This window comes from Plodia interpunctella, chromosome 15 (genome assembly GCF_027563975.2).
Source record: "Plodia interpunctella isolate USDA-ARS_2022_Savannah chromosome 15, ilPloInte3.2, whole genome shotgun sequence".
NCBI lineage: Eukaryota > Metazoa > Arthropoda > Insecta > Lepidoptera > Pyralidae > Plodia > Plodia interpunctella.
The window spans coordinates 6,963,698-6,985,803 of NC_071308.1; the positions used below are offsets into that span (position 1 = coordinate 6,963,698).

The 22,106-nt window shown below is 34.7% G+C and overlaps 4 protein-coding genes across 4 annotated transcripts; 2 read left to right on the forward strand and 2 right to left on the reverse strand.

Moving 5' to 3' along the window:
• The first annotated feature begins 103 nt into the window (after positions 1-103).
• Positions 104-5,920, forward strand: Atg7 (Autophagy-related 7). The gene is made up of 11 exons (XM_053755639.1): positions 104-393; positions 557-752; positions 1,520-1,969; positions 2,084-2,190; positions 2,367-2,511; positions 3,048-3,203; positions 3,531-3,719; positions 4,145-4,297; positions 4,663-4,778; positions 4,991-5,276; positions 5,613-5,920. The coding sequence occupies exons 1-11, from the start codon at positions 194-196 to the stop codon at positions 5,646-5,648; spliced, it is 2,034 nt and encodes a 677-aa protein (XP_053611614.1). The 5' UTR covers positions 104-193; the 3' UTR covers positions 5,649-5,920.
• Positions 5,921-6,217: 297 nt separating this feature from the next.
• Positions 6,218-10,208, reverse strand: mRpL2 (mitochondrial ribosomal protein L2). The gene is made up of 6 exons (XM_053755640.1): positions 9,882-10,208; positions 9,648-9,760; positions 9,311-9,446; positions 7,755-7,835; positions 7,349-7,480; positions 6,218-6,782 (listed from the first exon to the last, which is right to left on the reverse strand). Exons 1-6 carry the CDS (start codon positions 10,099-10,101, stop codon positions 6,574-6,576), a joined length of 891 nt encoding a protein of 296 aa, XP_053611615.1. The 5' UTR covers positions 10,102-10,208; the 3' UTR covers positions 6,218-6,573.
• Positions 10,209-10,667: 459 nt separating this feature from the next.
• pygo (pygopus) lies at positions 10,668-17,067 on the forward strand. Its single transcript, XM_053755296.1, has 3 exons — positions 10,668-10,946; positions 11,210-12,696; positions 12,941-17,067. The coding sequence occupies exons 2-3, from the start codon at positions 11,351-11,353 to the stop codon at positions 13,059-13,061; spliced, it is 1,467 nt and encodes a 488-aa protein (XP_053611271.1). The 5' UTR covers positions 10,668-10,946; positions 11,210-11,350; the 3' UTR covers positions 13,062-17,067.
• Positions 17,068-17,743: 676 nt separating this feature from the next.
• LOC128675722 (uncharacterized) lies at positions 17,744-20,592 on the reverse strand. Its single transcript, XM_053755297.2, has 2 exons — positions 19,787-20,592; positions 17,744-19,503 (listed from the first exon to the last, which is right to left on the reverse strand). Exons 1-2 carry the CDS (start codon positions 20,300-20,302, stop codon positions 18,925-18,927), a joined length of 1,095 nt encoding a protein of 364 aa, XP_053611272.1. The 5' UTR covers positions 20,303-20,592; the 3' UTR covers positions 17,744-18,924.
• Between the last annotated feature and the right edge of the window lie 1,514 nt (positions 20,593-22,106).

A 22,106-nucleotide genomic window follows, 5' to 3' on the forward strand; every position in this document is an offset into this window, starting at 1 on the left:
AATGTATTGCTGGACACGTGCTGGACGTATGCAGGACTGCCATGCCGAGATGTGCGTGAACGGCCTTTAACAACAGCTGATTTTGACTTACACAACTATGTTTGACATGTCATGTACCTACAAAAGAATCGTTTTGTTTTGTGATTGTGATTTTGTCGCTTTGGATATTTTAATTAATAAATAATTATATACAATGTCTTCCGATGAACAAAAAGATATCATACAATATGTCCCATTTATGTCTTTTGTACACCCGTCGTTTTGGCATACTTTAACTGAGGTTAAATTGGATGTGGATAAATTGAACGAGACTACCAAACATATTTTTGGGCGTTTCACTTACAGAGAAGACATAGGATCAGTCTTTGAAGTTGATGGAACATCTTTTAACAGGTTCCTTAAATTCACTCATTTTATTAAAGATAATATTCTAGAGCATATGCTTAATGTACCTATTTATTTTTGCTATGTTAATCAATCAAGCATGGCCTGTCCTTTAGTACAACAATCTAATAAATCAATATACAAGTTATTTCCGATGGGCTTTATTTTACAGCACGCCACAAGAAGAACAATTTTTTCAAAATGTTACTGGCATTATAATGAATAAGAATACTGTTGAAGAGTTCAAAAATATTGATAAAGCTGGTCTATTAAACTCAGTGGGACAGCAGTTTTGGACAAATATAAAGAAAAAGTTGTGGATTGCAGACCCCAGTTCTTTACTCAATTTCATTATTTTGTCATTTGCTGTAAGTTCTTTACAATTTATAATGTTTTAATATTATGTTTAACATGTTGGGCACCTTAAAAACAACCCAACGCCAGTCTGATTTATGTTTTGTAGGAAAATCAGTATCTGCATTTGTCAAGGTGTTGCTTGGGACTAGCGCTGAGAAAAACATATCTTTTTAAAGATTGGATCATTCAAATCTGTATCTGTGCAAAGATTCGAATCAATTAATGCATCATTTGGATCATTGGATCTCAGACAGATTCAAGAGCAGTGAGCAAGATTTAGTCGCGTTACTAATGAAACTAAAATTACTTAACTCAATAATTTATATATAGAATATTGTTTATTTTTAATATAGAATATTGTTTTAAAAAATTGAATAGATTTTTATATTTGCTAGAAGTTAGAAAAAAAAACACCTAAAATCAATTAGATTCTCCTTCATACTTTGTTCAGGCTTAGGACTGACAGTTAGTTTTACTGACATATTTAAAAATCGATTTTATTTACAGTGATTTTCAGATTATTTATGTACATTGTTCATTTTTTTTTTGTGCATCACTTTGCTGAAACGACTCACTGAGTTGTTTCATTAAAGAGTTACACACATCTACTTGGGACATTTCATTAATTTTATAAGTCAATATGTTGAACAACATAAAAATTGGCTATATCTTTTTTGTAATTCATAATTCAATCTACAGGTCATATAACATCCTGATTATTGCATATATTATTGCAAAACATATGGCAGTTAAATATTATATTTTCAATGTGTTACAGGATCTAAAAAAATTTCACTATTATTATTGGTTTGCGTTTCCTGCACCAACTCATCCAATTGTTCATATGAAAGAAAAGAGCAAATCTATAGCTGAACACTTCAATAACCAGCAAACTGAAGATATAGCAACTGGCTACAAAGGTCTAGATTCTGAACAGAAATCATTCTGTATAGTGACCAAGAAGAATGATAAAGTTTCAGTATTACCATTGTGTAAAGTATTGCACAAAGACTACTGCAGTTTAAGTAATGAATTGAACAATTTATATTTCTGTTTTGCTGATTCAAGCAATACTGGAAACCCTGGTTGGCCGTTAAGATTGTTTTTAGCCGCATTACTAGATCACTATCCTGATTTTGCTGGTAAAGTGGCTCAAATATTGGCATTAAGATGCAGCAATGGCGGGGGAATTCATAACAGTCAGATCTACACAATTCATATTCCTAAGGTAAAAAATATTGCATTCACTCACACATTCACTTCATGGTCTGTGTCTTGTATAAATTTAATATGTCTGGCCACAAAGATAATTAAGAAATAAGAAAACTAATTCTTCTTATAGAACATACAGCCTGCTGATAGTGCTGGTTGGGTAGGTTGGGAGAGGAATGACAAGGGGAACTTTGGGCCCAAGCTTGCAAATATGTCTGCTTCTATGGACCCAATGAAGTAAGTATTTTACTAATATGTATTTATGAATGGCCTATCCTAGCTTCGCTCGCGTAAAACGATAATAAATTATACATTTTATTTAATTTTATATCTTCATTTTAATTATGTGTTTAGGTTTTGTATCGTGATTTTGGTTCAATAACATTCTAATTTATTTACTAACTATATTTCAGATTGATAGACACATCTTCGGACCTGAACATCAAGCTGATGAAGTGGCGGCTGGTGCCAGACCTGGACGTGGACGTGATGAAGACCACCAAGTGTCTGCTGCTCGGCGCCGGCACGCTGGGCTGTCACGTGGCACGCGATCTTCTGGTACGCATTACTATCTATACACATTAAAATATCGAAACCCTTATGGTGACATCCAACGCTGTTCCCGCCAGATCCGTAGTTCTAACATAATGCCCGGCTTACACAATTATGCCGTACCTGTCCGTCAAAGTTTAGCGAATTGTTTCCCGACAGTTTCTGTTTCGCAGGGCGTTTCAACCGCGGCGCTCTCATAACAATTTTGTAAATTTTAACAAAGTGAAGAATAGTTTTAATGTAACATACTATCGGCGAACATAGTTTGTATGAAAACTTTTATTTACAGCAAGGAAATACCAAAAATCTACGTCAAATGTTTGCCGATAATGCATAGCCGGCATTCAATTTTATGATTTTTTATTTTGAACCCGTGATGGTACAACGCCATGTCGCCACAGATAGGTGGCGGAAAATCGGTGCTGTTTTTTAATTTTATGAATTATTGTGATTAGAGTAGATTCATTCAAACATTTACTTCTATTCTATAGTCTGGCCGAAAGCAAGTTTTATATTTATTTTCCTTTACTTTCTTTTCACAGGCTTGGGGATTCCGCCACATAACGTTCATAGACAACGGAAAAGTGTCATATTCGAACCCGACACGGCAAGTTCTGTTCACATACCAAGACTGCATCAACGGCCGGGGGAAAGCGGAGGCCGCGGCTGAGAATCTCAGAAATATAATGCCCACTGTTGTGAGTATACGTGATGTGACAGACAGATCCTACTAATATTATAAATGCGAAAGTTTGTAAGGATGTGTGTATTATATGTATGTTTGTTACTCTTTCATTATCATACATACATCAATATTATACAATTTGGTACAATATAACCTGGAATAACACATAGGGTACTTTTTATCCCGAAATTCCCACGGGAGCCAAGCCCTGGAGCGCAGCTAGTCTTTCATATTTTGTGACAACCCTGACTGCATTATCAACGCTGGCAGCTGTTTTGTCTTTAGCAAGGCCGGCCAACAAAATATATGAATCTTAACAAACTGTGCTAATATATTTTAGATAACCAAAGGTCTTCCTGCCCACATCCCGATGCCAGGCCACCCAGTAGGGGATTCCCTCAGAGAGGAAACTATTTCCAACGTGAAGATTCTCACGGACGCCATTACAGAACACGACGTCATCTTCCTTTTGCTCGACACGAGAGAAGCAAGATGGCTGCCAACGCTTATTGCCGCTCATTATGGAAAGGTATTTTTCGGTTCTCTTAATGTCTTATAGAATTTTAAAATGAAAATATTTTTTTCTTTCATGGCACAATTAGTAGTGGTATTATGTAGGAGCCGACATGAAAAGTAATTATTGTATGATCGTTACTTTTCTCAAATCCATTTAATATTTGGTAACTTAGCATTTACTATCGCGCCAAACAATGGAGCTATACAGATTAGGATGCTAAAAAATTCTGGACTATTCGACAAGTAAAAGTAAAAATGAGACAAGTGTTCAATACAAAACAGCTTTCTGGAGAATGATGTAAGTAGGCGAATGCATTTCGAGAGTGGAGGTATGTATGAAAAGAAGAGAGTGACGTACTCGTAAGTGTTCTTCAAAATAAAATAGCTGTGGGTGGAGTTTTGATTTCGATCTATGTTTAGAGATTATTATTATTCCAGATAGTAATAAATGCAGCGCTGGGTTTCGATAGCTACTTGGTGATGAGGCATGGAGTCGCGGGCGCCACAGCCCCAGCGACTGTACACTGCGAACGCATCCCGGGCACGCGGTTGGGCTGCTACTTCTGTAATGACGTCACTGCGCCGCGAGACGTGAGTATGGACGGTAGACCATGGTCCAAATATCGTTTGCATGGGTCATAGATCAACAAAAAGAAATATATGATAATAATTCACTCAAATATGAAATGTAACATCTTTTTGGAAGTTTGATGTCCCTGATTCCTTTTTATGGCAGGAAACCCAAAGACGCGGAATGGCAGCTACTATACTCCCGCAATCGACTTGGTCTAGCTAGGAATCAGAGTCCATCTAGTTTTATGACCCATGTAGACCAGATAATGTGTTTCGCTTTTGTTTTAGCGAAGGGATAAGTCTAGCTATTGCCTTTCCATTCCAGCCCCATATATTTTTTGTTTTTGAATTGATGAAATTAGGTACCCTATTGTCAATTTCAGTCAATGAAAGACAGAACCCTGGACCAGCAGTGCACGGTGACGCGGCCGGGCGCGGCAGCCGTCGCAGGCGCATTGGCGGTTGAATTACTTGTGACGATGCTGCAACATCCACTTAGGTAACTTGAAGTTATAAAGCAGCTAGGTTTAACCGCGTAATTTTGATTAATTGAAAAGGGTTCAAAGTTCCGAATCAATTTATTCGATACGTTGCCCACAACTCCGCTCGCGTTATTCTATTCACCTTGCTTCTTTAACTATAAATATCCACAATTTAATCCAAATCTTTTACTTTCTATGAAGACTTTGGAATAAATGTTTAAAATTACAGACTAGATGCGCCAGCAGCTTACAATTTAAATGAAGAAACTGAAAATTCTCAATCAGAAGGCGTGTTAGGACCAGTGCCTCATTCCATCAGAGGGTTCCTCCACTCCTACCAGACAATACTGCCAACCTGCCCAAAGTTTAAACAGTGTATAGCATGCTCGGAAACCGTTATAGACAAGTATAGAGCGGAGGGCATAGAGTTTCTGCTCAAGGTGTTCAATAGTGGAAGCTATTTGGAAGATGTGACTGGTCTCTCAGAGTTGCATCTGACTGCGGAAATGACTGATGTAAGTTAATATAGACTTATATAGTTAATATAGACAGTATTAATGTTACCTGTAGACCGAGAAAATTATAGACAAGTGATAAGCATTTACATAAATTACCTAGGTAAAAGGCGGCACGTGATAACGGATAAAATAAATTAGCTTTGTGTCCCGCTTCCCCTTCTGTTTTCTCTGTCTTCGCTATTTCCCAACAAGTCAAACCAACCTCAAAATTTTGTTCATATTTTTAATAGATAGGTAGATAGATGTGTCAGGTAAATATTTTTTTTGGTTAAAAAACTTCATAATATATTTTTTCAAAACAATTTATTATTTTATGACAAAAATAAATTCCAGGTTTTGACTTTGTCCGATGAAGAAGATGAAGAATGAAGCAACCATTTGTGACAAATTTCCGAAAACACTTGATATTCTTGCTAAAATAATACACTCGTATCGTATATTTGCTTCAAAAGCCTCTTAAAAATATTTAATGTATCTATAAGAAAGGAAATGGCGACTGTATGCATTTAAAAATCTTAAAACTAGAATTGCAGCTTGATATGTGATATTTAGGTATATACTCTTAATATTTAATAAGTGAAACTCGTGTAAATGCTGATAAAGTTCTTTAATAAATAAAACTAAATGTTGCAATATTAAAAGTGTATTAATTTCATTCACCCACGAGGAAAATAGACTTATGTGGAAAAATTAACTGACCCCGTCCATTCTGTACAATAACGAGACATGCGCATGCGCATTGCTAAGTTGCGCAGCACGTTGTGACGTCACGATTTTTGTGTTCTTCGTCGACGGATGGCAAAAGAGGGGCATGGCTCTAAGAACTATTAAAAAACTATAAAGCTACAATAATGATTCATCATAGAAGAATTAACTATAAATTAACTTACGGTCCCAGAGCTGCCCGTCAGGAAAAAATGAGATGAATAAAAAACATGTTATAATTTGCATCTTTAATTAATCTAAGACTGGGCTCTGACCTTTAATGGCTGAGGAAGGAACCAGGAAAACTCAGATAATAGAGGAGATAAACGTTTTTGCCCAGCGTAAACTCATCTAAACTCTGTTTTTCTAACAATTCTTATTATGTAGACAATCTTACCATGTCTTTATGATTTTACAGCAAAATAAAATTCGAATTTTTACGATATTACTTTGGTGGTTAATACATATTTTATTTTAGAATGTACATATCGGTTTGAACTAATATTTATTTTGTACAATAACTACTGTGAAGATAGTTTACATGTAAGAACACATTCGTAAGAAAAAACAGGAGGGTACACAATCTACATTACGGCACCATAGTCAATCGCACGATTTTGGCTGGTGGGGGATTCATGCTAGCGGATATTTCCTTTACTGGTTTGGGGGGCCGGATCTTGCGTCCGTGGCGGCCATCTTTGCGTTTCCATAACCCCGAGCGGGGCCTGTTGCCTAGCCAGCGGTTCCTCTGCGGGGAACCTATCGGTGTGTCTCCGTGGTCTACGTTTGACAGCCGACCTGCAATCATTATACAATCACAGTCGGAAGTATTCAGAAATTGGACATTCAAAGGCACTTAAAGTCTTTTAAATTAAATAATTTTTCTCGAAAAGATTTCCGAAATGTGCCACTTTGCTAGCCTTTAGTATAGATGTGTGTACAATACACAAAAATGTATACTTGTATACCAAGGCTGCTAGGCTACCTTTCGACCCGGAAAAATCATTATCAATCAATTATTGATAAGAAATATTTATTTTTTTATTTTTTAATATTTCTATACTCTTTATATATACCATATAGTAGTTTCATGTAGTATTATAAAATACAGAATAGTTTAATTAGTACTTCATAAAACTTTGGGCATAACTCTTATCTCTATATATCTTTATATCTATTTATATAAAACACTACTGCAGCCGACTATCCGGTATGAAAGGTAGTCTTTAGTATACATGTGCATAATACTTGTATCTCTCTCATATATTATATTAATGTTAGTTGGGAACAAGATATGTTTTTTAACTGTGACATAAATATTTAAAAAGCATTGAAAATGATGAAGTAAATTTTAAATCACATACCAACAACTGCCATGCACAAAGGACTAAAACTAAATGTCCTTTTGGATGGCATCTGAACTACTATTCTATCGTCTTGTCTTCTAAGGATTGTTCCATAAGTGCCTGCCGCATGAACATACAGGCCGCCTTGACCTGAAATATTAAATATTTTATATCAATATATGCATGTCACACATGCTTATTACACTAAATTGAAATAATGAGATGATATATTTTCTGAAAGCTACAAACTACTAGTAGTAAGGTCTATCTATAAAGAGCAAAAAACTGATTTTTTTATGTGTCATTTCAATATCAAATATAATGCTAAAATTGGTTGATAAAAAAACCAGTGTTGCCAGCCAAGAGGACACAAAACGCTTATTTATTTTCTACTCTTTATAGCTTGACTGTAATGTTTATTAACCTGGTTCCTTCTCGATGCAGTGGACCAGGGTACCAGTGGGTAAGGCTCCCAAAACATATGCATCACCTTCATTAGCCCTCACTGAAATCAAAGTTGCAAAGTAAAATAAAGTTGCTACTGTCCCTACTGTCTGTCTGTGCCTATGTATGCTTAGATCTTTAAAACTCCTCTACAATAGGGATGAAGAAACATGATTTTTAGCAGACATGTTAACTGTCATTTGCATTTTGTTTGAGTTATTGGTTAATCAATATATTAACCAGTTTTCCTAGTTATGTATGATTTGGAACATACTCATTAAAAATAGTAATAAATAAATAGAATCAGAAAAATAAATAGTAATCAGATAACTGGTATTTATATAATTCTTTGTCTTTTCCCAGCAGACCATCTGAATTGCAACTTGGGATTAATTAAAATATTTAAAAAAAGATGGCCATGATGATTGGCCAGCATCATCATCATTAAAATTAATTAATTAAAAAAATTAAATCATTAAAATTTTTAATCAAATGTACCTTAATATTGACAAGTGTTTCGTCATTACGTTCACTAACAAGCGTCATGGGATCGTTAATGATTACAACATTGACGGCCAGTCCCTAAAGAGGACACATGTTGTTAAAGATCTCGGGATTCTTTTTGACAACAAACTAACATTTCGCGAACATTACCACCACATAGTGCAAAAAGCAAATCAACTTCTTGGGTTTATTTTTAGATCTACCAAAGACTTCAAATGCACTCGTTCTTTTCTTTATCTTTTTTATACGCTGGTCAGAAGTGTTCTAGAATACGGTAGCCCAATATGGTCTCCGCACTATAAGGTTCATATTGATAATATAGAGAGAGTGCAGCGTAAGTGTCTGCGGATTTTATGCTACCGCCAACAGTCAAAGCGAAACACCCCTGATTACGAAGCTCGTCTCATTAAATTTAATGTACAGAAATTAGATACACGTCGAAAATATTTTGATTTCGTTTATTTTTATAAAATAATTCACTCCTTATTAGACGTCCCTAACTTGCTGGCTGAATTATCATTTAATACGAGATTTAGTGCTCGTAGAGCAAATCAAATAGGACTTTTTGTTCTACAAGTGTATCGCAATAATACCTCATTTTACAATCCCCTGGTTAGGATGGCTCGTCAATGTAATGAAATCGCCAAAGGCAACCAGACCTTTGACGTTTTTCTACCTAAATTGGCTTTGTATAGTAATACAATCAAAAATATTTTATACCACAAGACGACAGTCTAATCCCTGTCGCTTGGACCACCATTGGTCTCCTCCTATTATTGTTTAGTATACTCATTCTTTTATTTTTATTTATATTATTTTAGACATAGTTTAAGCTAACTCTTCTTTTAGCTTTTATAAAAACACATTTTTTGGAATACAACCTAGATTATAAGTTTTGTTTTATATAATCTTGTTTAGATACAGTTGTAATCTGTTTTGTGTAATAATAAAAAATAAAAAAAAAAAAAAATAAAAAAATTGCCCTTCATTATGTCTCCCATGGATTTATAGAATTATATTTTTCTGACTCACCTGGAATTCGGGGAAGATATCTGGATGTCTTCAAAATGTCACCTGCTTTCATGTTTTCTGTTGCCAATATGTACTTGAGTTTCTCTCCAACTGCCACCAAAGCTATATGTGCTGTCCTACACCCATCTTCCATCACCTTTTACGAAATATGGAAAATGTGAAATATGTATATATTTTCACAATCATGAAGCCCTTAGCTTACACAACAAAAACACAAGCCCTTAGCTTGTGTTACCAGAGTTACACTGATTTATCTGCATTAAAATGTATTTACTTGCATGAGACTGCAAATACAATGCAATCTGAGAATGAAAGCTCAGCTTACAATTTTATTTACCTGTATAACCTTTTCCTCTTGTGGAGGACCTTCTGTAGGGCCATCTCGTAACCAATCTATCCAATGGTATTTGTGTTTTATTCCACCACCTATACCTTTCGCTACCACCCGACCTAGAAAAGAATATTTCAAATATTCTCCTTCAGCTTTTAAAACTCTCACTGTTTTATGCACGTATAGCACAATCGGTAAATATTATTAGATACTGACAGTACCAGGAAGCAGTCAACTTACCAGTGACAGGATCTCTTCCAGCAAGATTTGTAACTTCTAAAGGTTTGACAGTATATTTCTCAGGAAAATGAACAATACGACGATAGCTTTTACCAAAACCAGGCTTAGGTTTCTCAATTGGAGGTTTACTAGCAAAATTTACAGCAGAAATGTGGATAGCTCTTCTACTTATTAAGTTGGAATTTATAGTCAAACTAGAAAATAACTTATTTAAAGCCATGGTATATACTAGTTTTAACAAATTAATTCAAAATTCAGAGCAAATCAAATCCCCACATATTTTTCTAAATCCCAACCTAAAAATTAAACAACGAAATCTTCAAAATTCTGACATTGACATTTTTTTCTTTATCAATAACATGCAATGCACAGGCAGCTGCAGACTGCAGCTCCCTATTTTTGCAACACATCTCTTTTGTCCCTTCATTCATTGGTATTATTCATATACAGGTATTTAATTTTTATTGTCGTGATAAAATTAAAATATTTGATTTATTTAAGTGTTAGTGTGTAGATGTATTCTGTATTTGATGTACTACAATGCGATCCGCGACCTTTACTTTTGATTTGAAGTGTTTTTCAGTACGATATTTACAATTTAAATTTTCACTCTATTTTATGTGAATCATACTCATTTAAACACGGGTTAAATAAAAACCGTGCTAAAACAAAAAAGATTTCGTTATCGATCTTTTTTGGAGCATACCTAATAATTTGACTTTATGAACGTAAGACGTCTTTGCCATAAATAAAACTAAAAGTAATGTGCGGCGTGCGCCCTCTGTCGTTAATTTTGTACCAAATTTTATCGTGAATGTGGCGTGTGTTGTTTGGAATATTGTGAGTCGTAAATAAAAATGCTATTGATGCGTTATTATTATTTGTTTTAAGTCATTTACTTGTGTGCATAAACATTAATCTACCAAGTGACTTCATGTGAATAACATCAATATCACGAGAAAACACATTTTTTGCTGGTATTCTATCCTAAATTGCACGCCTGCCTTGGGGTCTGGAGAAGAACAAAAAATTTATCACTATTTCCGATGCTAAATTGATAATGCAGTAAGTTTTATTTGTTTCTTCATCACTAACTCAAATAAATACAACTTATCAAACGAGGAATTACATTTTAAATTGATCGTGTTTTATTTTTTTTACTATAGGTTACTAAAGTTATTGCTTTTAGGCCTTCGTAACCGTCATTGTCAATAATGTTGATATAATTTTATTATAATGCAATTGTAACAGAAATGCAATGAAATGTATATGTTTCCTCATTCGTTTTAGAGTAATAGATGTGTGATGTAGTATTTTTTATGTTACAGAAATAGACACGACCAGTCTTCCGGCACGTTATTGCGCTTTCTCGTGACAATGCGGTGCCTTACGATTGAATCTTTTTATTAAAGACAACAATTAACACTTCTTCATAATGGTTGTTAGAGCTGACTCTCAAAATTAGCAAAATGAGTCACAACTTGGCAGGGATGCCTTCTTACAGGCTGCCAGGGCCTGGTTTGGGACCTCCAGATTTTAAACCGCCAATGGATACTCCGACTCCGCCAGCGCCGGCGCCGAGTAATGCGAAGAAAAGAAGAAAAACTTCAAATGCTAATAATGCATTGACTCAGCCACCACCAACAGCTCAAGACTTACTGCCACCTCCATTGACAGGCTATGGAGACACAATAGTTGCTTCAAACCCTTTTGACGATTCTCCATCAACAGTCTCTCACAATGGTCCAATGATGAGCCATAATGGCCCTATGATGAATCAAAATGGCCCAATGGGCATGGTGGGTCCTATGCATGGTATGGGTGGGCCACCTATGAGGCATATGAGCCCTTTGCCACACAACATGAGCTCTATGAGTCAACAGATGCCACCAAGAGGAGGGATCAGTCCAATGGGTAACATGAGTCCTATGGGACATATGGGAGGAATGTCACCAATGGGGGGACCTAACATGGGTATGAGTAATCACAACATGGGGCCTGGAATGGGGCCAACATCAAGATCAATGGGCAGCCCAATGAGCCCTATGAATTCAATGCCCATGGGTTCACCAATGTCCTCAGGACCTATGGGGAGTCCAATGAATATGGGTTCAATGGCTGGTAGTCATATGAGCAATAGTCCCATGGGACCACCTATGCATAGTCCTCTTGGTGCAGGATCAATGAATGGACCCATTAATGGGCCAATGGGAGGAGGAGGTCCAGGTATGAATGTGCCTCGAATGAATGGCCCAATGGGTCCAAGCTGTTCAAACGGATCAATGGGTCCTACTAGTTCTATCATGTCATCGAATCCAATGCAGAGTGGAGGAATGGGTCCTGGCCATTGTGGGCCTATGAGACATGGTAGTCCAATGGGATCTGCTATGGGAAGTGGACCTATGGGTGGCAATGGCCCTATGACCTCGATGGGACCTGGGCCACCATATGGAGGGCCAGGAGCCCATATGGGCCATGGTGGACCTATGGGAATGGGTGGGAGTGGTTCAATGGGTATGGGTCCAGGTCCTGGTAATATGGGTAATTGTGGTCCATTGGCAGGAATGAGTGGAATGGCTATGGGAGGTCCAGGGGGTCAAGGAGTGGGCCCTATGGGACAGGGAATGGGTATGTTTGGGCCAAAACCAATGCCTGTGAGTGCAGGTAAAGTGTACCCACCAGATCAACCCATGGTGTTCAATCCCCAGAATCCAAATGCTCCTCCAATATACCCATGTGGAGTCTGTCACAAAGAAGTTCATGATAATGATCAAGCTATCCTATGCGAGTCTGGGTGCAACTTTTGGTTTCACAGGTGAATATCATTAGTGTATTAAAAACAGTTAATAAATTTCAAGCAAATTATTTCTTAAGAAGTCAATACTATGTTTTGCTACTTTGTATTTCTGATCATCCTTGTCTTGGATCTTTTCATTGTTTTCTTGAAAATTTATATATTTAAATATTTTTTATAGCAAATATTAAATCAATTCACAAATACAGAATTTGTCTCACATTTATTTAGAATCATCATATAAATTAACTGTTTAATTTTCCAGAGGATGTACTGGCTTGACTGAGCCGGCATTCCAGCTGCTGACAGCGGAGGTTTATGCAGAATGGGTGTGCGACAAGTGCCTGCAGTCAAAGACTATTCCCCTCGTGAAGTTTAAGCCATAGCGCTGTGCCGCACCCCCGCCCCCTCTACTGCCACCCCCCTGAGTAAACTATTAACTCATCACAAGTATTTATAAAATTCGTATGCTAATGTGGACACTAAAAATACAATTTGAACTTGGGCAAGAGAATATTGGTCAGTAGTCTAAGGAAGATCTCATGTTGGATAGTTGCATAAAATTAGGAAAATTATGTATGGAAGTGAACTGAAGACTAAGGGTTTCAAAATTTATATTAATCGCTTTTATTATATGCCTTTTTGTAACTAAAGTAGGCAGATGGCATAAAGAAATACTTAATGAAATGGCAGACGGTCCTATTATGTCTAGTCTGTTATTATTGTCATTTTATTTATTTATAAATAAATAGGAATATAAATCAGTGGTTCTGATGAAGTAGAAGTTTATAATGCGGCTTCTGCATTAGGCATATCTGTTGAAGCAATTTGATGTGATTCTTCAGTAGTGGTGTCACAAAACTCCAGACAAAAGGTAAAAGCAATATGAAGGCGGCCCAAGGAGCTTTCAATGGCTGATTTGTGTGTCGCTTTAGTCTCTGTGCATACTGTAAATAATTTGTAGTTGGTAAGTTTAAAGATCACTTTCCGCCTTATTATATGGTGAATTATAATGTACAGTCAAGCTTAATCTGGATTTAGCAAGTACCATTTGGTCGGATTTGCATGATGATTGTGTAAATTTTATAGTGGTCATGAACTCACAGTTATGCCATATTGATCTGTGTGAGACCATTAAGCACAAATAAACTTGCTAACAATAACAATATTTATGAAAATAGACATGAAATCTACTGCTCACAATGTAGTTATCACCACACACCAGTTGTTTGTGCAAGTTTACCACAAACTCAAGCACACTTTTTGCAGCCATATGCAGACAACAAATCACAGTGATTGTGACATAGTTGTGCCAGAGGTCTTTGTGCCTGTTTTAGTTAATAACGCAAGTTCTACTGGATCTAAATAACACTGTCTGGTAATAAACAGACAGAGTTGCTACAATCCTTAGAATGTTGTATTAAAATTAACTACAGCCTCAACTGTGAAACGTTAGAGTTCCAATTGTAATCAAATTCGAATTGATAACTCGCACTATACAGAGAGAAGAGAATCAAGCAATCCCTTCTGTAGTATTCGTATTATAAGTACTTATTATTTCGGTGCCCTAATTTGCATGTAATAATACGCGCGTTATGTTACGACATGTAAATAGACGAATCCATACGCTTTGTTAAGTATAAGAGTGTTAATGTGTTTGTCAATTTTTAACTTTTGGAGATTTTTTAATAATAGATATGTATGTATTATAAGGTATGTAAATATATGCCGTAGTTTTAAGTTGAATGAGATTATACATCGTCGACATTTTGGCTCCAGTTTTACGCGGTTGTGACTTAATTTGTGTGTAGCATACAGCTAGCTTTTTATTTATACTATGCACCGGAGCTTCTGTACTTTGGCCGATACATCTAACAGTAAATCAAATATAAAAAGTCTATCAAGATATATGTAAATTGTTATAATTATAATAACTTAGAACTTTTTAAAATATACAATCCCTTACCATATTATAAAAACTGGTGTCAGATTTTACTCAAATTGCCTAAAGGCATCTGACATGACTTCCGACTACCGCCATCTAGAGGTAGTACATAGCTAGTTTATAGTTTTTAATAGTGGGGTGGTTCGCAAAGTGGTCATCACAATTTTTCAAATTTTAACAAAGACAAGAATAAGTTTTACTATATGACTTTAATTACTCTGTACTGTAGTAATACCAATTTTATAAATGATTGATTTCCAAAATCAATCATCTATAAAATTGGCAAAATTCCTTCCTCAAGAAAATTGACGGATGTAATGACCGCGCAGTCGCAGCGGTCGAAACGCTTTGCGAACCACCCAGTGATCTACATGACTAATGTGCAAGTTTCCTGACGATGTTTTCCTTCACCGGAATATATCATAAATGTAATAATAAATAATGCTTTGATGTGCACAATATTGTTTTTGGATGTTAAATGGACAAAATATGTTTTTTAGCCTTTGGTGGACCAAAATGTTCAGAATAATGTATAGTTCATCCATAATGTAGAAATGACTTAATTAGTATAGCAAATAAGAATCTACATTTTAAAATGCCGTTGTGTCAGTCTTAAAAAGTTATTTTGTAAGGAATTTTAGATATTTCCTATCGGATTTTGAATCATATATTAAGAAATCATGTTTTCTTTAACAAAATGTAATTTAATTAGCACTAATACTACAGATTTTTTAAAACACTTGAGTACTTCAATAACAAAACGGTATCTTACGTCTAATTTCAAATTGGCCTATATGAAACTAGACAAAACATAATTGCCAGAACCACAAAATTGTATTACCATACCTCCTTTTTGTACTAACTAAAGGATATTATAATATTTCTGTGTAGATGATTGGTTTATGCACTGCCATCCATTTAAATGTTTTATTAAATATTTAAATCCAGCGCCACCATCACATTTTAACAATTTTGTTTAATAGCGAATACTAAAAAATTACATTACAAAATAGGTTACAGTAAATAATTTATTTTATTAAAGTATTATAGTTCTATATTGGACACAAATTTGTATAATGGAAAACTATAATACTATCTAATAACATCCTTGATCTAATATAACATAATTTGTTATGTGTGTGGTTAGCTATAAATTAAATTCATATTAAATTGATAAAAGTGTGGTGTTGGCGCTAGTGAGCCGGGAGCGCTCCCATAATAAGACTTTCGTCTTATACATATACGGCTGTGTCGCCAATCCGAAAAATACTTCCCAATAATATAGGCGTTCAGACTTATTATTCCTGCGAGGACTACTATTACGACACTCAATGCTTACTTAATATGAAGTACGACAATATGTTTAATTTTTATAATTCAAATTTATTTTTTGCCCCATGCATTTTTATCATATCATATAAGATCCGTTTTTAAACCATGACATTGAACATATTGTATAACAATAATATAGACCGAATATAATCAATGAATAATTTATTTTTGCAAAGTATATATTGGAAACAATCAACAATATTCTTATGACTATACCTTAATAATGAATTTAGAGAGGAATGCAAATAATTATTTTAGTTCATCATCATGGAAAAGTTCGAATATGGAGCAATTTAATATACGTATACCGAACATGGGTTAGGGTTAGGGAGGGGGGTATATAAATCATTGGCTTTATCATAGACACTAACAAAATGAAAAATATACTTAATATTTTTTTCTACCACTCTGTACTTACTACCACATGCACAACGTTTTTCCTGTATTTTTCGTCCGGTGTCGACGGAATCCATAATGCGTAGCGGTATGCTATACGTAGACGCACGTAACGCAGCGGCGTACTGCTACGCATTCGGTATTCACCGGTTCTGTATTTAAATGGTTTTGTCTAACTTACCTTATCATTATAGGAATGTTCACAGATTCTGCCGTGCATTTGTATAATCCTTTCTATATGTTCTACCTATTTAGTAATGTACTTATTTATCAAACGCGCGATAGAAACAATAATTTCGGCCAATGTTCCCTACGACTCCTTGCTTTTGTGCTCAGAGTATAGAGAAGAATAACGCAAATAGAAATATTGATTTGTAAATAATATGAAATTATGATGTGACGATTCATGAATGTGCTGCCTGTACAGTTACTTATAAATTAGATTTTATGTAGGATGATTCGGCCATGATTGTAATAATATAAGCCGTAGAACATCACAGTTGGTTCTCGGAAGACTGCTATTGTATATTATTTTCACCTGTAAATGTTACTTATGTGTTACATCATATATCAACAACAACTGTTGTGAATGATAGCAAGTTGTATTTAAGAATATTTTATGAAGTCTAATAGAACGACATCAGTGGTCTTATACTTGTGCATAGTTTATTTTGTATTATGTGAATAAATAACAAGCAATAATAAAATTGTTATTGAGATATTTTTGTTTTGTATTTTGTTAGTACCTCAATACGTCCTTATTCTTAAAATCAAATTAGTTTAGGATGAAATATCGCTTCATCGTTAAATGCCCCTTTTTCCAGTAAGGGACATTCTGTGACGAATCATGCATGATGTAGCGTAGTAACTATAGAGCTCACGACCAATCGAGGAAAGGTCTTCGAGCCATAGGTCAACAAAAAGAAAAAACATGGAAGTAGGTACTCCGCGGAGTACCTACTAATTCCATGGAAAAAACGTAATACCTAATGCTTCGAGCACACATCATATAAAAACGTCATTCGAGTTCAAATAGTCTTTAAATAATTACTAGGGGTCCCTTCGTCTCTTATCTCCTACCTTCGCCTCTTTGTTTTATTCTCCAAAATGACATCATGTGAGCTGTCGTTGACAGTGATGGCAAAATTGGAAATTATGATAAGATGCATTATTATGGTCCCGTCTCTACCACAAGCACCTTAGGCCTCTGCCGCAACCATTGCTGCCATTTTTAAAAGGATATTACACTTTATATATTAGAACATAAAGGTAATGAAACTGCCTCAGTCACAGGAACTTCGCATACCTACTAATTCCATGCTTCGCATATACATATATACAGGGGGCTTCAGTCACAAAGTGATCGCGTATTGTGCAAAAATAATTTTAAAAAAATTGCTTGAGTATCTCTTTATTGACTTTAATGTCATTATGGCATACATTTTTACTTAATCTAGGCATATTACTTTTGCGATACATAAATCTATGTTTTATTACAAAACATTTTGCAGTCTGCTACTTATATAGTGTATAGCCTACCATTCATTTATAAAGACACCAAATTATAATTAGTAGTAGACACTATTGCAAGTAAAATTAGACCTAATTAACAATACTTAATGGCCTATATTGTATGTACTGTCTGGGTTCTATGGACACAAACAAATTCACAACAATGACACATCCAAAATCTTTTAAAAATGATATCAGCACAGCAGTTTACTCCTTACATACCATTTTTGATTAACCTCATTAATGTACTATATTAGAAAAAGCTAACAAAATCCAGTAATAATGTATTGTTAAATGCTATGTATTTTAGTGCTATCATTATCACTAATCATTAAAATTAGTACATGATTGGCCTAGTGCCTAAAGGAAAGTCCCTGTGCCCTAAACTCAGTCACTTGATATGTTTCATAACTGAAACTTTTGTACTCTACCGAATTTTAAAACTTTCGCGTTTTTACAAATATCACAATTATTCAGATTCCAGATCATATTTACAGATTCGTTTTTCTAGATATAAGATGGTTGATCAATAAAATAGAATACTGAATAATCTTATGGTATTACACATGGTATTACAGCTAGGTACTGAATATGTAATAACATATCTCTATAATTAGTAGGTACATTACATTTTGTGCTTAATAAGTCTTATTTTATAGAAGTACATTGTTCAAATAAACAAACTTTGTCAAGTAATTATATCCATGTAGTGACAAAATAATGCCACATAAAATTCAACTCTTACCATTGGCAACTATAAATGCCACTTAAACTTTAAACATAATTCTCAGATATAATATTTCTATTATCATGTAAAAATAAATGAGTTTTAAGTAGGAATTATAATTATACAATAAAGATTATTTTGAATTGGGTTGTTTCATAACAATTGAAACCAACATAAATCTACATTACACATGGCAACCAAATGATAACAACAGAGGCAATTTGACATTCATCAACACATATTTTCAGTCAAATGTTGAAGAACACACCCCTGATCCTGCAACAAGCTGACCTGGCTGACCTGCAACTAATCAGCTGATTTGGGCGCTTAATAGCAGTTAGCCATAGTCATTGCCAAATGTGGTCAGACCTTTGTTTAGAATAGCAAATGATACAGCAGTGTCCATGAAATCATAATGATTTCCTGAAAAATTATCCACACTGTATTCATCAACAGGTGAACTGTGCTCATTTTCATTAAAAGAAGAGTCATAAATAGCAAATTGTGCAAGTTCATTGTCAACATCTCCATCCACTTCTTTAGGAAACGGCCAAGCAGTTTTATCCTCATTTTCTCTCCTTACAAAGGGTTCTATGGCCGGTGGAGTAGGAGAACAAGGCCTTGACAAGAAAGTGTCTTCTTCAGGGGCTGGAGCAATATTGCTATTGTCATCGACATTGTTGTCAGGCAACATGCTATCATTGGAATTTGATGATGATGTGTTTTGTAAGCCATGGGCTGATATTGCCATGAGTATCCCTTCATTTTCGACACTATTGTCTCCAGGCAGGTTGTTGATAAACTCTGCTATATCGAGAGCCAGAAATGTGGACCTCTCCATACTTTGTACTGGAGGTGGCCGTGACCATGAGTCCAATACACGGTTTATTGTATTATCCACAAAGCCTTTAGCCATCTGAAAACAATAATGGTATAAAGATGAAAACTTTATTTGAGAAATTAGATAATCTAAATAATACTATAATGAGAAAAAACATACATATGGAAATACTCCAAATAACAATACATAAGTAAGTAGATATAGAATAATTTTGAAAAAGCAACAGGACATTGCATTGATATCTTATCGAAAAAACTAATTAATACATATATTTCTTTATTAGGTATGAACAATTTTAAACAAAATTATACCTTATAAATTATAACAAAATGATTTGAGATATTAAATATATTTTTACCTGTTTTGCTTGCCATCGTGCTATGCATTGATCTTCACTGTAGGACTGCACCATAGACATTGATATTAAATCAAGTTCATTTGCACTACTGAAACTGCGTGAAGTTGGGCTACTGTTCTCATAAGAGGTAACATATCTTGGATACTGCAAACTTTCAGATGATATGCTTGTACTTGGGTTTAAAAGGGACTTCTCAGAGTCCGCGATCACAGAATCCAGAGTGTTAAAGTCTTGTTTCAATAAATAGTCACCTAATATTTCAAGATTTTGTTCAGCATTGCCAACCAGATCCACTGAGGCAACTTCAGCTTCTGTCGAAGGTCCAGCTGCCTCCTGTTCACGGGTTATACTTGTCGAAGGCTGTGTAGCATCGTTATTGTCGTTTTTCAAATGATATTTTCCTTTGACTTGCCATGCAAATCGGGCTTTTTTGAGTGGGCGCTCTGAACCAGATAGGGCGTCGCCATTTTCTTGTCGTTTAGATGACGACTGTTCCATTGATTCGGATTTATTCATTACGAGAAAATGTTAAATCCACTAAACATTCCCGAAATTTGTCATTAGTAAACAAACAGTGACATCGTTAATTAATAACATATGATTGAATGACAGGTACTTAATTAAAAGTTTCTGTTTCAATTAGGCTTCATCTATCTATATTATTTAAAAATATAAGTAATATAGTCCTTTTTAACCTAGTGTATTAATAATATTTGCATTTAAAATCAAGTAAAATAAAATTAAAAGAAATGAACACTGTTTTGTATGTACTCTGTCACAAATTAATTACCACTACAGTACACTATGTATAGTCTGTGGCACTTTGTGGTTTGGTTGTAATTGTCTTTGGTTTTTGTAACATCCGGTTTACACTTTCTGTCGCCAGGGACATCCGTATCCGCACGATCGACTTTTTTTGGTTTAGTTTATGAACGGAAACTGGCATGGATTTAGTACGTACTTTGACGGAGTACTTACTAATTCCATGGAAATTGGAAAGGCAAACGCACTATCGACCTTTTTTTTCGAAAGTATATGCTCTTAAGCGAACCTGAATACGGCGGGATTTTTAAAAATACCTAGTTAATACCAAGTACCTATTAGGTACTCATAGTAGTTAGTAGAGGTGGGTTAAACGGCTTAAAAAAATAACAGATTTAATCGCTAAATTATAAAAAAATAGCTTTTCTTGACTGCTTATCTTCTTATTATTTTATTCGTTGAAAAAAGTTGTTAAAAAATCTTGTGTGCTAATAATAGTTTTAATCTTAATACAATTTTCGTTGAAAAAAGTTGCTAATATATTTGTAGCAGAATTTAATTTACTGATAGTTTTGACTTATTATTACGACAACATTTTGAATTTTTGAACGATTTCAATAACTATAATGAACTATAATTTCTAATCGAATTAAAATTTGCCCGACTGTTAAAATTTTAAGCGAAAGCAGTTAACGATAGTTGCTTAAATTAATTAACCTATTATTGTGCTCAAATTAAATAATAGTATTATATTATATGCTTATCGTTTAAACGCCCATCTCTAGTAGTTAGTGCTAGTGCTACTTATTCTATGGTGTATAAAATGTACCTAACTTATGTGCTAACCTTCAGAAGATAATAGTATTCGGAGTATAATAAAGTCCTTGGTGTTAATCGCAAGCACCTAAAAGTGTGCGTGGGTTTTAACAATATGAAATGGTGGGAATTTAATTGCATCAGGTCGGTGCAGCGCATTTATTGTATAGAATTGTGGTTGGCTAAATTTTATTGCTTTTTAGTGATGATTTTAAGGATGAATAAATGTATTTTTATAAATTTTCGGTAATGTTCATGTCTCCTTTCACTGAAAAATAAATTCAAAGTGTCAGAACAAACATCTCAGTTCATCTGAAAACTTTTGCTTTAAATGCGATATCGTACGACCTTTCCTTAGATACGTCTTTATATAGAATATTCCATATAGGAAGTATGGGTAACTAAAAGACATTTAAATGTTATTTAATTTTAAATCTACTAAACTAATTTTGAAATTTGGCATAGTTAGGAGCACATACGGCTATACCTTTCATCCCGAAAAATACTATTCCCGTAGGAAATTCACGCGGATAAAGCAACGGACGAAATTTACTAATGTAGTCGTATTTGCGCACGAATACAAGAAACGCGATTTTTATATTTTTTTTGGCAGCCTTACCATTATTTATTTAAAAAAACGGTTAATGGTAAAATAACGGTCCTGGTTTCCCTTAAATATTTAATGTATTCTGTTTTTTTTTCATTGGTCGTTATAGCGGCAATAGAAATGGATCATCTTTGA

Coding starts and splice junctions, on each gene's coding strand:
- LOC128675722 (XM_053755297.2), bottom strand. CDS start 20,302: ATGAATAAATCCGAATCAATGGAACAGTCGTCATCTAAACGACAAGAA. Junction 19,504..19,786: donor CACGATGGCAAGCAAAACAG/GTAAAAATATAT, acceptor TATTGTTTTCAG/ATGGCTAAAGGCTTTGTGGA.
- Atg7 (XM_053755639.1), top strand. CDS start 194: ATGTCTTCCGATGAACAAAAAGATATCATACAATATGTCCCATTTATG. Junction 1,970..2,083: donor ACACAATTCATATTCCTAAG/GTAAAAAATATT, acceptor TTCTTCTTATAG/AACATACAGCCTGCTGATAG. Junction 4,298..4,662: donor ACGTCACTGCGCCGCGAGAC/GTGAGTATGGAC, acceptor TGTCAATTTCAG/TCAATGAAAGACAGAACCCT.
- pygo (XM_053755296.1), top strand. CDS start 11,351: ATGAGTCACAACTTGGCAGGGATGCCTTCTTACAGGCTGCCAGGGCCT. Junction 12,697..12,940: donor TGCAACTTTTGGTTTCACAG/GTGAATATCATT, acceptor TTAATTTTCCAG/AGGATGTACTGGCTTGACTG.
- mRpL2 (XM_053755640.1), bottom strand. CDS start 10,101: ATGGCTTTAAATAAGTTATTTTCTAGTTTGACTATAAATTCCAACTTA. Junction 9,447..9,647: donor AAGAGGAAAAGGTTATACAG/GTAAATAAAATT, acceptor ATTTCGTAAAAG/GTGATGGAAGATGGGTGTAG. Junction 6,783..7,348: donor TTTGTGCATGGCAGTTGTTG/GTATGTGATTTA, acceptor TAATGATTGCAG/GTCGGCTGTCAAACGTAGAC.